General features: G+C 42.9%; 1 protein-coding gene across 9 annotated transcripts in view; it reads left to right on the forward strand.

Annotated features, from left to right (window-relative positions):
• Nucleotides 1-16641, forward strand: part of BCL11A (BCL11 transcription factor A) — a 102860-nt gene extending 86219 nt beyond the window's left edge. For 3 of the 9 annotated variants that reach the window (XM_086323752.1, XM_086323753.1, XM_086323755.1), the window contains exons 3-5: nt 741-842; nt 6364-6506; nt 16132-16641. In XM_086323752.1, the coding sequence (XP_086179878.1) occupies nt 741-842; nt 6364-6506; nt 16132-16233 (347 nt within the window). In that variant the 3' untranslated portion in view covers nt 16234-16641. Of the gene's footprint in view, nt 1-740; nt 843-6363; nt 8259-16131 lie in introns of all 9 variants that reach the window. The other 6 variants (XM_086323754.1, XM_086323756.1, XM_086323748.1 and 3 more) reach the window with 5 other exon arrangements.

Genomic DNA, 16641 nt, shown 5'->3' on the forward strand with positions numbered 1-16641 from the left:
TTTCTGGGTGCTGCTGTTTTTGGAGTGCTGGTTGTCTCCTAGTCACTGAGTGGCAGGATTCCTTATCCTAAAGGTGAGGATTTGGCCAAATTACCTTAACCTTCGAAGTCTAGTCTTTACGTTGCTTTGTGCTATAAGAAGACATGTCTATATGGGGTACTCCATGGATAGAATTCCAAGTCCTGAGATGTCCATGGTTTCCCTATCATTGAAGGTGCTAAATACAGCAGGGGAAGTGTAGGACAGGGAAGGCAGAGTGGAACTCTGTTCCAGAAGGAGAGAGTCACAAACGCACTCATTTTCTGTTACCATATTGTTTTTTGCTTGAGCTTGTCTATAAGTAAAGTAAATGTATGCACGTAAGCCAGCCTTGCAGATAACCTCGCCACGTTACCAGCCTGCCGATCATACTGGCAATTTCCTTTTGCTATTCACACATCTCTTATTATAAAACAATAATCAGACTAACAAATGAACCAAAGAACACTCCCCCTCCTACCCCATACCTAAAACATCAACTCCCTTCCCTTTTGTCAAAAAAAAAACCCCCAAATTAAGAACAGAACTGTGGGAAAGAAGTCACCACTGTTCATTTGATACAGGCCTTGGGCCTGTTCACTATCTGCAAGGCTGTTGTAATGATGTTAATCTATTTTAATGGAACTGAAATGTGATATCCTGTGGTTTACAATGCACATTGTTTATAGCTTTCATGCTTGATTTTTGGGTTTCTTTCACAGATAAACTTCTGCACTGGAGGGGCCTCTCCTCCCCTCGTTCTGCACACGGAGCTCTAATCCCCACGCCTGGGATGAGTGCAGAATATGCCCCGCAGGGTATTTGTAAGTTGAGCATTATTTTCTTCTACAAATGTCCATGTGTGTAGAGATGAGAGTTGCTGGAAATTACCCTTACGTTTTAAGTACTGAAAGGAGTTACTTCCAAAATACCTTGGCATCTGCATATGTGTATCCCATTACTCATTTGGCACCTGGCTCCCCCAGGTCATTCAGCCCCAGTGACTTTTTTCCTTCCCCCCTTTCTTTTTCTCCTTACTGAGGGCATGAGGCTGACAGCAGCTCCTCCCTGTTGGTCTCCTCCCCAGGGTCTTGTGTGGCTCCATGACTGGTGACTGCATAGGTCTGTTCAGGGCCCATTTTATTGCTGGGCATTCACCCTCATGGCCTCATTTAGAGGACTTTGAATTTACTCCATGACATGTGTCTTTAGCAGAGACCAGAACCAGAAAGGACTCAGTTCAGAGTTACTGTAGAGGTATCCTCATGCATATTATATATGCATGTACTTTTAAACATGGTATATTTTTATATATGCATTGTACATTACATATATAATTTCTACTTGTTTTTCTCCTAGATTCAGAGAAAAATGCACAGCATTGTTGCTAAAATTCAAAGATACCACCCCCCACCCCCACCATCACTATCACTGTCTAGTTATTGGTTCAAGCCAACTTTTATAGTGGGGACCTTCTTATGAAATTTAGATTTGTATGTTTATAAAAATGTTTCTGAAAGATGTTGTTTTAAAAGGTAATACAGTTTGCCTCTGTCTGTTGGAATCCATGGTATGAGTCACACATGGCTAAAAAGTCTGAGGGGGAGGGGGTGAGGGCCTGGGGCTTGATTCTACCCCAAACACAAAAAAGTGGGCTCAAGAAGAAAAGAAATGTGATGTCTAATTTGTATTTAAGGAAACCGTTTTTATTTTGAAAGTAAATGAAAAAAATGAAGAGCCAGGAGTTGGGGCCTTCAAGGTGGCTGGTTTTCAGATGGGAGGTCAACTAGACCCAGTCTTCTTGTCAGAATGGTATCTGCAGGGCAGGGCCTACAGCCTGAGATCAAACTGGAAGCTGGTTGTTTATTTTTATTAACTCCTAGGTAATTCTAGCTAACAAAGAGTTATTGTATGAAATTTCACAAGCCCTGAGGTCCTGAGGGCTGGGTGGTGCAGGGGTTAAAAGCACCTCCTTACCCCCTCACCGCCCCAACCTAGCTGGGCTGAAGACTGGGTTAGGTCACTGATTGCAGAGAGCTCAGGGGGTTGGACTCAAGGTGTCAAGTGCCTACATGCTGACTGGGTGGGGAGAGCTCTCCTCGTTTTGCTGGGGGTGCCTGCCTGGGGCCTGTCCTTGGCTGTGTGAACAGAGCCTTTGGAAGGAAGGGAGGAGAAAAGAATGGGGCATAGAGGGGAGGATGGAGTGGGGGCCCAAGGGCTGCTGCCTGGGAAACAGGCGCCTTCTCTACAGCTTCATCCTCCTGAGGGCAGGGAGTTTGATCTGAGGGGGTGGGAAACTAGGAATCTTCTAGTTTGCTGGGGCCCATGCTGGCAGGGCCAGTTTAGGAGTGACCAGAATGAGGTATGTGGAAATGGGTCGTAGGGATCCAGGAAGTCCTTGGGCAGAACTGATTTGCACCCCACTGGCTTCCTTAACCTTCTGCCCTAGGCTCTCAGAGCATTTAGCACTTATGCTGTGGCCTCCTGGCTGTGTGGACCATGGTCCAGGGCCTTAAAATCACCTGCTCTTGCTTTCCTCTAACCAGGGTCTCCCCTTGGCCTGAGAAGGCCCGGATCCTGGATTCCAGTCTTGTCTACAAAAGCCCTTGTGGGTGTGTAATGTGCGGTTAGTCATCATGTTAGGTAACTAGTCAAGCCTAGGAATAAAGAAGACTCACATTAATGTTGGACATGATAGTTTACAGAGAGCTTTTGTATACATTTGTCACTCGAGCCTCACAATTCTTTAAGGTACTGTTTTTACACTCATTTTACAGACAAGGGCTTCCCTGGTGATCAGAGGGTAAAAGACTCTGCCTGTAATGCAGGAGACACAGGTTCCATCCCTGGGTTGGCAAGATTCCCTGGAGAAGGGAATGCCAACCCACTCCAGTATTCTTGCCTGGGAAATCCCATGGACAGAGGAGCCTGGCGGGCTACAGTCCATGGTTATAAAGAGTCAGACACAACTGAGCAACTAACACTACAGATAGGAAACCTAAGACTTGAAGAAATTAAATGATTATCCTAGAGCCATCAGCCAGTAAGTCGTAGAGCCAGAGTCGCTCCTCAGAATTTGCTCTTCTAAATTATAACTCCTGAGCATTGGTGACAAACTGCAAATGGGGTCATTCCTTCCTATACAATAAAATGAAATAAAGTAAAAGCTGTAGGTGAGCTAATAGCTGATTTTAACCGTTTTGATGCCTCAGAGTTCCTCTGCTCGAGGCCAGATCTCCGGTTATTGCTCTAAATCAAAACAATCCCCCTGAATGCCCAATGAGGCTCTCAAATTGAGAAGTTGATTTTCATCAGGGTAAATGAAGAATATTATTATATTTTACACGTCAATAAATCAATGTAGCCCTAATTTTGCCACGCAGGAAATCAATTCTGGTCTTTCTAAACCATCAAAGATGTTATGAACAAAGTAATTTCACAAATTATGGCAAGTAACACATTTATTGATGACTGCAGTTTAGGAATTTAGAGTCTGTGAGCACTGTAATATAATATGGTGCACTGGCATGAGCCGAGTGAAATACAGATTATATGGTGAGACTGTGATGCATCATTCGCTATTAGTGGACTGGTAATAATTACTAGTTTCAAAGCAGCTCTTTCCATGTAATCTTTAGTCTCAATCGTAACAGCCCTTCTCATTGACATTACGATTACACTAGCTGCCCTCATGATCTAGAATATCTAGTTGATGGGAATACTAAAATGAGGTAGTGAAAACTGTATGTTGTGTGCTCATTATAAGAGAAAATGCCATTTTCTCTGACCTGATGTATGAGAGAGAGGGGAGGGTAAAAGCCCAGTGTTAACATACTGTAGCATGATCACATAACTGGCTCTGAAAAACAAAATTTGAGAAAGCTCAGGGCAGCAAAATAAAATGGACTTTCCTCATTTAAGCCTTTTCAAAAGGACCTAGATGAGATCCTTAATGGAGTGCTATAGATTTTGGAATTTATTCATAGTGCCTGCAAAACCAGCACTGCTAATTATAGGTCCAGTCCTGGGTTTCAATAGAATATTATAAGGTAAAATACTATTTAAAGGCATTGGTAGTGATGAAAGTGTTAAGGACTTTCTTCAGCTGACAAATCTCCTTTTTACTTACCCAATTCAGATTGTCAGGCTAAATGTATGATAATAACACAGAGTCCTAGAGAGTCAAAGGAGAAAGCCACTGAGGGTCACGGTAGTTGGAACCAGATAGTTTTTTTCCTGCCTATTTAGGACCCAAGTCATTGTTCAACAACAACAAAAAATTTATGAAAATACTCTCAATGATGCTTTTTATTTCTTTTTGAAGCGAGGAGGCAAACAAAAATAGACAGATAATGTGATACTAATGTCAGCATTTTCTTTCAAAATCTTTCTGCCTTTTTTTTTTTCCCCTTCCACATTAGGCAGGCAAATGTTTGAAACCTAATTTTGGTATCTTATCATCTAATCTTGTTAAAGAGATTTACCCAGGAGTGGGATATATTGAGTGAGATTATAAATGCATTGTAAAGTAAATTACCAGGTCAGGGCCAGGAGTCCACTATTCAGACAAGCGCTTGAGTGAGGCTGGCTTGTTTTGGAATACGAGTGTTTGGGGCTCCTGAGAAGATGCTGCCAGCTTCTCTTTCTGATTGGCTAAATGGAGGAATCATAATTGATTCATTCCTCATTCCCACTCTTTTAACTCCGTGGTGAATTTTTCCCTTTTTCAAAAGTTACTGACAAATAGTATCTGTGGCCTTAAGGAATGCCTCTCAAAAAGGGCATGTGTGCTAAGTCTCTTCAGTCTTGTCCGACTCTTTGTGACCCTATGGACTGTAGCCGCCAAGCTCCTCTGTTCATGGGATTCTCCAGGGATGAATACTGCAGTGGGTCACCGTGCCCTCCTCCAGGGGATCTTCCCAACCCTTAAAAGGGGGGACCTAAGAATATTTCCTGCTTGTGTTTTAAGTGTCTTTTCTTGAAATTCCTGGGGAGTTACTGATGTTTCTCATCCTAGTCCTCTGGCCACCAGCATCTGTGCCCTTCTGTGCCCTTTCAAACGCTGAGATGGCTGGTAAACTGTTAGTGACTCCCTTGATTTATATGTTTTTTTTTTTTTAATTTAGCTAGCTCCAAAAAAGAATGATTGGGAAGTCAAGCTGGCCCCTTCTTTGCCACGGCGGCATTTCCCACTCTCGGGTTCTTTTCAGCGAGAAAGAAATAATGTGACTTAAGCAGGGCCCCTCTCCAGACGGCTTGGCGACTGGCCAGAGAGTTGACTAGCTGAACTGTATCTTTCTGTTTCTTTCTCAACTGGAGCTGAGGCTCAGCCGAGGGCGCAGGATGTTGTATAATTTGGTTCACGTTGTTAGCCTCTCAAAATAATGAGGAGGAGGCCAGTGTAGCATTTCTCAGCCTGCTGCCCGTCATGGTGCTGGCTGCTTTAACTGTTCTTCAATTCGGATGCCGTGTCTGCTTAAGTTGGCACCAGACACTCCTCCTAACTTCTCTAGACTTGCATTTGTTTGACTTGGGGGGACAACTCCTGAAGATTTGATACGGCCCATTGGTTAAGTCTGAATTAAATTTCTCTTTTGAGATTTTTTTGCAGCATCCCTTGAGATAAACATGGGAATCCCCACGGGGTGTTATGGAACCAGAATTAGGACTCACTGCCCCTCACACAGGCTGGGATGTGAGATTTTACTAGTCTCTCTTCCATGTAATTATTTCACAAGGACTTTCTCATGTTTAACAATATCAACAACTAGTGTGTTTCAGGTGAAGATTAAAAGCATTTCTAGGGCCATACAGAATTGTAATGAGTTAACCTCTTTTTTGATATCTCCATGAAATGATCGCCTATTTAGAAAGTTTACCTGCCACCCAGGGGGTTTTAGGAAGCAGGAGACTTTCCTTTAGGTCACCTTGTCCAAGTCCCTCACTTCATGGAGGAGGAAACAGAGACACAGATGAAATGGCTTGTCTCAAAAAACACAGCTGGTGAAGATTGGAAAATTTGTAAGATAGTTGTTGAACTTCCTAGAATGTAGGGATCCTCATCCTTGAGCTTGGATTGGTCTAGATTTTTCTGCTTTAAAGACTGGATTTAAAATGCTTAGCACTGAGTCAAATGGCAGGAAGACTGCTTTGACAGACATTTGTTGGGCACCAATCCCCAGGTGTACCAGCTCATTCTAGGCACAGGGGATAGGATCAGCGAGGGCTTAGGCCTTGGGGTTGACAGCTGGGGGAAGGGAAGGCTGGAGGTGGAACATAAATAAGCAATTGCTGATGCCCTCCTCGGTGATTAAACATTGATGTTGGTGTTGTATTATTTTGCAGGTAAAGATGAGCCCAGCAGCTACACATGTACAACTTGCAAACAGCCATTCACCAGTGCATGGTTTCTCTTGCAACACGCACAGAACACTCATGGATTAAGAATCTACTTAGAAAGCGAACACGGAAGTCCCCTGACCCCGCGGGTTGGTATCCCTTCAGGACTAGGTGCAGAATGTCCTTCCCAGCCACCTCTCCATGGGATTCATATTGCAGACAATAACCCCTTTAACCTGCTAAGAATACCAGGATCAGTATCCAGAGAGGCTTCCGGCCTGGCAGAAGGGCGCTTTCCACCCACTCCCCCCCTGTTTAGTCCACCACCGAGACATCACTTGGACCCCCACCGCATAGAGCGCCTGGGGGCGGAAGAGATGGCCCTGGCCACCCATCACCCGAGTGCCTTTGACAGGGTGCTGCGGTTGAATCCAATGGCTATGGAGCCTCCCGCCATGGATTTCTCTAGGAGACTTAGAGAGCTGGCAGGGAACACGTCTAGCCCACCGCTGTCCCCCGGCCGGCCCAGCCCTATGCAAAGGTTACTGCAACCATTCCAGCCAGGTAGCAAGCCGCCCTTCCTGGCGACGCCCCCCCTCCCTCCTCTGCAATCCGCCCCTCCTCCCTCCCAGCCCCCGGTCAAGTCCAAGTCGTGTGAGTTCTGCGGCAAGACGTTCAAATTTCAGAGCAACCTGGTGGTGCACCGGCGCAGCCACACGGGCGAGAAGCCCTACAAGTGCAACCTGTGCGACCACGCGTGCACGCAGGCCAGCAAGCTGAAGCGCCACATGAAGACGCACATGCACAAGTCGTCCCCCATGACGGTCAAGTCGGACGACGGCCTCTCCACCGCCAGCTCCCCGGAACCGGGCACCAGCGACCTGGTGGGCAGCGCCAGCAGCGCGCTCAAGTCCGTGGTGGCCAAGTTCAAGAGCGAGAACGACCCCAACCTGATCCCGGAGAACGGGGACGAGGAGGACGAGGAGGACGACGAGGAAGAGGAGGAAGAGGAGGAAGAGGAGGAGGAGGAGCTGACGGAGAGCGAGAGGGTGGACTACGGCTTCGGGCTGAGCCTGGAGGCAGCGCGCCACCACGAGAACAGCTCGCGGGGCGCGGTGGTGGGCGTGGGCGACGAGGGCCGCCCCCTGCCGGACGTCATGCAGGGCATGGTGCTCAGCTCCATGCAGCACTTCAGCGAGGCCTTCCACCAGGTCCTGGGCGAGAAGCATAAGCGCGGCCACCTGGCCGAGGCCGAGGGCCACAGGGACACTTGCGACGAAGACTCGGTGGCCGGCGAGTCGGACCGCATAGACGATGGCACTGTTAACGGCCGCGGCTGCTCCCCGGGTGAGTCGGCCTCGGGGGGTCTGTCCAAAAAGCTGCTGCTGGGCAGCCCCAGCTCGCTGAGCCCCTTCTCCAAGCGCATCAAGCTCGAGAAGGAGTTCGACCTGCCTCCCGCCGCGATGCCCAACACGGAGAACGTGTACTCGCAGTGGCTAGCCGGCTACGCAGCCTCCAGGCAGCTCAAAGATCCCTTCCTGAGCTTCGGAGACTCCAGACAATCGCCTTTCGCCTCCTCGTCGGAGCACTCCTCGGAGAACGGGAGCTTGCGCTTCTCCACGCCGCCCGGGGAGCTGGACGGAGGGATCTCGGGGCGCAGCGGCACGGGAAGTGGAGGGAGCACGCCCCATATTAGTGGTCCGGGCCCGGGCAGGCCCAGCTCAAAAGAGGGCAGACGCAGCGACACTTGTGAGTACTGTGGGAAAGTCTTCAAGAACTGTAGCAATCTCACTGTCCACAGGAGAAGCCACACGGGCGAAAGGCCTTATAAATGCGAGCTGTGCAACTATGCCTGTGCCCAGAGTAGCAAGCTCACCAGGCACATGAAAACGCATGGCCAGGTGGGGAAGGACGTTTACAAATGTGAAATTTGTAAGATGCCTTTTAGCGTGTACAGTACTCTGGAGAAACACATGAAAAAATGGCACAGTGATCGAGTGTTGAATAATGATATAAAAACTGAATAGAGGTATATGAATACCCCCTCCCTCACTCCCACCTGCCACCTCCTTTTTTCACCATTCCCCGCCCCCCTTCCCCATCGCCCTCCAGCCCCACAACCTGTAGGATTTTTTTCTAGTCCCATGTGATTTAAACAAACAAACAAACAGAAGTAACGGAAGCTAAGAAAATGAGAGTGCTTGTCACCAGCACACCTGTTTTTTTTTTTTTTTTCTTTTTTTCTTTTTCTTTTTTTCCTTTATGTTCTCACCGTTTGAATGCATGATCTGTATGGGGCAATACTATTGCATTTTACGCAAACTTTGAGCCTTTCTCTTGTGCAATAATTTACATGTTGTGTATGTTTTTTTTTTTTTTTTTTTTTCTTTTTTAAACTTAGACAGCATGTATGGTATGTTACGGCTATTTTAAATTGTCCCCGATTCGTTGCTGAGAAAACACCGTTGCTGTTTCCAGTTCCGTTCTGAGAGAAAAAGAGAGAGAGAGAGAAAAAGACCATGCTGCATACATTCTGTAATACATATCATGTACAGTTTTCTTTTATAACGTGAGGAGGAAAAACAGTCTTTGGATTAACCCTCTATAGACAGAATAGATGGCACTGAAAGAAAATCTACACAGTAAACGTCTGTCTCTAAAGGGTTAAATATTATCAATTGGAGAGGAAGAAAAGGCCTTGAATTGACAAACTAACAGAAAAAAGTTTATTCTATCATTTGGTTTTAAAATATGAGTGCCTTGGATCTATTACAACCACGTTGATGGTTCTTTCTACTTGTTATAAACTTGTAGCTTAAATCAGCATTGGGTGAGGTAATAAACCTTAGGACCTAGAGTATAATTCTATATTGTATTTCTCACAACAATGGCTACCTAAAAATATGACCCGTTGTCCTAGTTAATCATCATTTTCCCTTTCGTTTAATCTTGTAAGCAAAACTGATTATACCAGTATAAAAGCTATTTTGCTCCTGGTGAGAGCTTAAAAGAAGTGGGCTCTTTTGCCCAAAGTTTTATTTTTTTTAACTGATGATTAAATTGAATGTGCAACGTGCAAAGGCCCTGAAACATGATTAAATACATTAGTAAGGAATTCATTTTATGAAGATAACTTGTTTTAAATAATGTCTTTTGAAGAAAAGTTCTGGCACCAGAAGAAATAGATCCAGACCTACTTGGTTGTCAAATGGACAATCGAACAATAAACGTTAGGACCTCGAATAGCATGTTAAAAAGAAGAGACTGACAATAAGGTTTGACAGAGGGTAACAGAGGGGGAAAAATATGTGATTTATTAGCACAACATGGTACTCTTTGCCATTTTAAACTAGAACAGGTGTATAAGCTAATATTGATACAATGATGATTAACTATGAATTCTTAAGACTTGTGTTTAAATGTGACATTCTTAAAAAAGAAGAAAAAGAATTTTAAGAGTAGCAGGATATATGTCTGTGCTCCCTAAAAGTTGTACTTCATTTCTTTTCCATACACTGTGTGCTATTTGTGTTAACATGGAAGAGGATTCATTGTTTTTATTTTATTTTTTTAATTTTTTCTTTTCTTTTCCTTTCTTTTTATTAAGCTAGCATCTGCCCGAGTTGGTGTTCAAATAGCACTTGACTCTGCCTGTAATATCTGTATCTTTTCTCTAATCAGAGATACAGAGGTTGAGTATAAAATAAACCTGCTCAGATAGGACAATTAAGTGCACTGTACAATTTTCCCAGTTTACAGGTCTATGCTTAAGGGAAAAGTTGCAAGAATGCTGAAAAAAATAATTTGAACACAATCTCATTGATGAGCATTTTTTTAAAAAAAACTAAAAAAAACTTTGCCAGCCATTTACTTGACTAATGAGCTTACTTACTCGGACTCAACATTGCAAGCGCTGTGAATGGAAAACAGAATACACTTACCATAGAGATGAATGATTGCTTTCGCTTCTACAGTGCAAGGATTTTTTTGTACAAAACTTTTTTAAATATAAATGTTAAGAAAAAAATTTTTTAAAAAAACACTTCATTATGTTTAGGGGGGAACTGCATTTTAGGGTTCCATTGTCTTGGTGGTGTTACAAGACTTGTTATCCATTTAAAAATGGTAGTGGAAATTCTATGCCTTGGATACACACCGCTCTTCAGGTTGTAAAAAAAAAAAAACATACATTGGGGAAAGGTTTAAGATTATATAGTACTTAAATATAGGAAAATGCACACTCATGTTGATTCCTATGCTAAAACACATTTATGGTCTTTTTTCTGTATTTCTAGAATGGTATTTGAATTAAATGTTCATCTAGTGTTAGGCACTATAGTATTTATATTGAAGCTTGTATTTTTAACTGTTGCTTGTTCTCTTAAAAGGTATCAATGTACCTTTTTTGGTAGTGGAAAAAAAAAAAAAGACAGGCTGCCACAGTATATTTTTTTAATTTGGCAGGATAATATAGTGCAAATTATTTGTATGCTTCAAAAAAAAAAGAGAGAGAAACAAAAAAGTGTGACATTGTACAGATGAAAAGCCATATAATGGCGGTTTGGGGGAGCCTGCTAGAATGTCACACGGATGGCTGTCATAGGGGTTGTACATATCCTTTTTGTTCCTTTTTCCTGCGGCCATACTGTATGCAGTACTGCAAGCTAATAACGTTGGTTTGTTATGTAGTGTGCTTTTTGTCCCTTTCCTTCTCTCACCCTACATTCCAGCATCTTACCTTCATATGCAGTAAAAGAAAGAAAGAAAAAAAAAAGGAAAAAAAAAAAAAAAACCAATGTTTTGCAGTTTTTTTCATTGCCAAAAACTAAATGGTGCTTTATATTTAGATTGGAAAGAATTTCATATGCAAAGCATATTAAAGAGAAAGCCCGCTTTAGTCAATACTTTTTTGTAAATGGCAATGCAGAATATTTTGTTATTGGCCTTTTCTATTCCTGTAATGAAAGCTGTTTGTCGTAACTTGAAATTTTATCTTTTACTATGGGAGTCACTATTTATTATTGCTTATGTGCCCTGTTCAAAACAGAGGCACTTAATTTGATCTTTTATTTTTCTTTGTTTTTATTTTTTTTTTATTTGGATGACCAAAGGTCATTACAACCTGGCTTTTTATTGTATTTGTTTCTGGTCTTTGTTAAGTTCTATTGGAAAAACCACTGTCTGTGTTTTTTTGGCAGTTGTCTGCATTAACCTGTTCATACACCCATTTTGTCCCTTTATTGAAAAAAATAAAAAAATTAAAGTACACAATGTAAGCTTCTTGTGTCCTCATTTGACACACTCTGTAAATTACTTTCAAGAAAATAACAGGTTTTAAGAGAAGGCCAGTCAGTCTTTTTCAGGATTATTTCTATGGGCATTTTGATGCGTGTATTATACCCTAAAGGAACATAAAGTACTTACTATATTAAAATAGACATATCTCAAGCCATGGAAATAGTTTTTAGACTTTATAGTTCTAGAATAATTTTCAAGAAATGGAAAGTGTTTTCAGTCTGATGTTAAAAACTTTCCCTCCATCTCTTAGCAGTAATCCATTCAGATATAAATGAAAAACTTTCTGGTAATAGCATCTTAAACTTTTATTCCCTCTGGATTTTTTTTGCTGTTCTTGTCTGAAAGTTCTTTTCTATTCTCCCAACCTGCCCTATGGTAGAACATAATGTAAAAAAGGTGTTTTTTTGTTTTTTGTTTTTTTAATCAGCTCTTTTCTTTCTGAGTAAGAGTCTTTCCTCATACCCAAAATAACCCCACCCCTCAAATCTAAAAATCCAGAAATGAAAGCATCAGGTAAAAAAAGAGAGAGAGAAAAAGAAAGCAGTAGCTAGGAGTTTAGGAGTTTAGCCAGTTTTAGCCAAATGTGTGGAATCAGCCACTGATTTCCTGAGATACATGAGGGTTTGCTCTGTGATTCTAAGAGCCTAAGGAACCCTAGATGGGACAGATGTTTTAGCTGTTTTTACAGAGTCTTTTTGACTGATAGCAAATGAGAGTGGGGATACCCTTTAGTTATCTTTTGGCCTACCAACAGACATAAAATGAAACAACATCTTTGAAAAGCAAGTTAGGTCTGTCTTAAAAGCCCCTCCTTAGAAATCTGTGTTGTCATTTTTACAAATACTGCATGTTGCAGCATCTACACACGTACCTCTGTGATACTGTCTCCCTGTTCCCAGTGTAGATGAATGGATACGACATTGTTCTTATTTTTGTAAAAACCAAAACAAAAGCCATTCTGTTGTCTTGTGGTAGCATTTCTGTTGCTCAGTTCTTATGCCCTGGTGCCTTGTGAGGTGGCCTTTTCACGGAATGCCTTTTGTCTGAGGCAAGAATAGTTTTATCCTTCTAAAATACAGAGAAAGTAGGTGTACTCTTTTAAAAGTCAGATTGGGTGGAAAGCAGAGAGGCAGAGAAGAATCCGGTAAGAGATGATTTGGGAGAGTATAGTAGAGGAGCTGGGGTGGCATGAGGGGGTACTTGCAGAAGGTGATAGTTGGCAGTGAAGTGAGGGGAGATATATGTGTTTTAGACAAGTTTACTTCACCAACGCAACCAGAATGCTGTTCAAGACATAGAGAAATAGTCTTCAGTGCCATGCCAGCTTCAGATATGGTGACTTCTGCTTCACCATATTAAATGTCCATAAAACTGCTGTGTGTTCCTATCACTGCTTTATTAGGAGCTGTGAGTACAGCTGCGAAGGTTTTATATACAGTATTCATTTTAATTTCTCCGTATATGATGCTCTTAGTGTAATGAGGTTTTGCATCCTGACAGACAGAATTAATGGTGGATACTCTATGCTTGTATGCTCAAATTCCTTAAATCAAACGGGGACTGGGGAGGGGTGCAAACATTTGGTGATAAATCACAAATTATGTTTGATTTACATAATCCCAAAGTTAAATAAATTTATTGGGAGACAGGTTCTTCAGGGTTCTCAATCTCCTGAGTTATTGAAACCCTCCTATAAAATATTATTCCTGAAGCTGTGTGAATAATAGAAGCCTGAAAACCTAGGCAACAAGAAGATAGCTTATAAATGACATCTTGCATCCGGAACACTAAAATTAAAAAGCTTAATTTAAATAATAAAAAACATTTCCAACAGTAGATGAATTCATGATAAAGTTTTTTAAAACAAAGAAATAATAAGGATGAACACATTTCAGGATTCTCAAGTTACATTTATGTGACACCCCTGATGTGTTGAATGCAATGTTCTCTACATACTTGAATGCCTGGTGCTTAAAATGTTCTCTTTTATCTTCATTTTGAAAACAATAAACAGGAATACAGTAAATAACTATGTCTCACAGATTTTAACCGAGACACTCTGCCTTACATGTAGTACCTTTATCCGCAAACCACATACAGTCCTCTCTCTGTTTAGGACTTACAGAAAGAGTGAGATGGACGTATTTTAAAGGTTGCTAAGAAGTAAGATTGGTTCTTCATTTGTACCAGCACTGGCAGGAAGTGTGAAGTAGCCGAGTTTTTTCCCAGGGCATTCTGTGATAGAAATGTTTATTTAAATACCATTTCTGTATATGCAATAAGTTCATCCTGTATATATTCATAATGCTGGAAGTGAGAACTTAAAAGGAAGTGGTGGTGGGGGTTAGATACCATTTCATTTGGGGAAATAAGGAAATGAGATGGTTTGTTCACAGACACTAAAAGTTTGTTAAAAGGTACTGGGATATGTCAGGCCTTCCTGAAAAGGAGTTGAGAAGCCTCAGGCCCCACCTTGTCCTGCTTCAAACACTTTACTCTCAGAGAGTGAGGGAGGAAATTCAGAATTTTCATTTTTTAAACCACTCCCCTGCTCCATGATTTCCTATGAATGTTTTGTAATCGTGTGTTCTTCATTATGATTTGTTCCTCCATTGTCCCTGGGCCTGGTGTTTTCAAGAATGTTCACATCCTATACTCTTTTTTTTTTTCTCTCCCCACCCCCCAGACTTCCCATTTAAAAAGAAAAAAAAATTGTGGGACTTTTGCTGGTATAAGGATGGGATTGGCAGTGCTCTTTAAACCTGCTTGGAAAAAAATGTTTTTTAAAAGATTGTTAGATTTTTAACGATTGTTAGCTTTCAAAAGGCGTTAGCCACTTAGCAAATTTTCCTGTCTTCTGAGGCCCTGCCACTTTCCCAATAAAAATAAATGAACCCCTTTTTAGGGACATGAACATCAGAACACATAGATGGAATTGGGATGATGTACATTTACTCCAGGGCTGCTTTAGCTACAAATGGTAGACATGGGTTGTTGGGTCTGCACTTTTGCTTGCTGTCATCTTGTTATCCCATTAGGCCACTGTTTCATTTAGTAAAACACATGGCCAATGAATCAGCCTTTAGGGGGATGGGCCTGTTTCTCTCTCTCTCTCTATTTCCCAGTGTCATTCATGATCATGGGAGGCGATCAATTCCTCCCTTTCACGTGGGAAAGGAGACCAATACAGTTCACATGGGTTATTGTAGTCAAGAACCTAAACTTGGCCGAACGCAACTCAATGGTTGATCCAAATACTGTTTTTCCTTTCTGTAAAGTGATAAAGGGAGCATTTATCAGGTCTTTACAAGATGGCAGAAAAGGCAAATTAAGCCATTTCCCCAAGGTCTGTCCTCTAAAGCAGGGCCCCCAAACCCATGGTGGGGGCTGTGTTTTTAAATAATGGTGGACGTGGTGCATGCCCATGCTAGCTATATACTTTGTCTGTTAGGATTTTAAATATCGGTAACAGGCTGACAAAGTGGCTTGAAGAGGGTATCAGCCAAAGGAGCTTCAACGACAGTGACTTAGGGCTGGGCCCGGAATGGGGATTCCCCAGAGCCCACCTGGATACAGCAGGCCCCTCAGCTCAGGTCTCCACGCTCAGGGGTGGGTTTTCGGAAAGCAGCCGAGCTCCAGACCCTGGGGCCTCCTGCGGCGCCAAGTCAGGGGAGAGGAGGCCCCAGGCCCCTGCTTCGGGTCGCCATGGCAACGAAGCCTGGAATGCCACAGTGGTAGCCCTCTTCCTCGGCACATCCCACATCCGGACTCCCAGTTCTGCTGCTTCAAGTCAATGTACACAGCAAGGGAGGAGCCCCGAAGGAAAATAACCACTCCCTTCTTCCCTCCATCACTGCCTTGCCCCCTCACAAAAAGAAAAAAAAGAAAAGAAAACTGCATGTTTGAAAGAAACTACAGGCAGTTTTTGGTGCCATTTGGGAACAACTGTTTTGAGTTCTGGTTTCCTCGTCAGAGATTTGTTCGCCTCTTGTAAATCGTTGGCTGCTTTGACGTTGAACTTGATAACATTTCATGTTTTCGTTGTGCTGCTTTTACATCAATTTTTATTTTTTTGTTTCTTTATAATTTTATTATTATTTTAAGGAAATGTCCCCCTCCCTCCCCCCTCCCCTGTTCTCCTCAACCAAAGGACTGTTTCCTACTCAGTTTGCTCAGTCATAAGGGCAAGTGTTCCTTCCAGGTGTGTCCCCAGCTTATTAGGACTATCCTGGGATGGGGAGGGGGTCTGGGTCCTTTGGGGGAGAAGGGGAGAGAGGTGTGGGAAAGAACTCAGAGGTCAGAGATCTGGGGGAGGTGGGGAGGTTCAGGTTTAAATCATGCTTAAGATGCCGGTGGCTCAACCTGTGTTTAAGTTGTAATTTTTAAAAAGCTAGTTAGAGAACAGAAAATCACTGGGCCAAGTCACACCTGTATTTTTTTTTTTTCCTCCCTCCTCTGTCTCCAACCTCTTTCTAGGTTCTTCACACACCCCCATTCGGCGTAGTGCCCAGAGAGCTCAAGATGTGTGGCAGTTTTCGGATGGAAGCTCGAGAACCCTTAAGTTCTGAGAAAATTTGAACCCCCAGGGGTGGGGTGGACGCGAGCCGCCCAGCCGACATCTGCGTGGTCTGTCATCCTGCTAGTTTGTGATGTTTTCTGACAGTAGCCTCCAAGAAGCCGTTGTGCGAAGACAGAGTCCTGCAGTGTCCTTCCTGCCTGGGCCTGCAGTGTCATTTTATTTATATTTTTTAATAAAAAGTAAAAACAAAAAAACAGACCCACATTGGAACAGTGAATCAGTCCCCTAGAGAGGGTCTGTGGACCACCGCTGCTCTGAGAGCCGTCCCGGCCCCTCTGAGACCAGCCAACCCAATTCCCTGTCTTGTGGAAATGAGCATGAGTTCCCCAAACCCCTTGTTTCTATACATTCTATGTTGTCTTTTAAGAAGTGTGCTTAACATTGACACAATAAATGTTGGAGCTTTA

Source organism: Bos grunniens, chromosome 11, assembly GCF_055505025.1.
Source record: "Bos grunniens cultivar Pamir isolate PY7600 chromosome 11, Bosgru_T2T1.0, whole genome shotgun sequence".
Taxonomy (NCBI): Eukaryota; Metazoa; Chordata; class Mammalia; order Artiodactyla; family Bovidae; genus Bos; species Bos grunniens.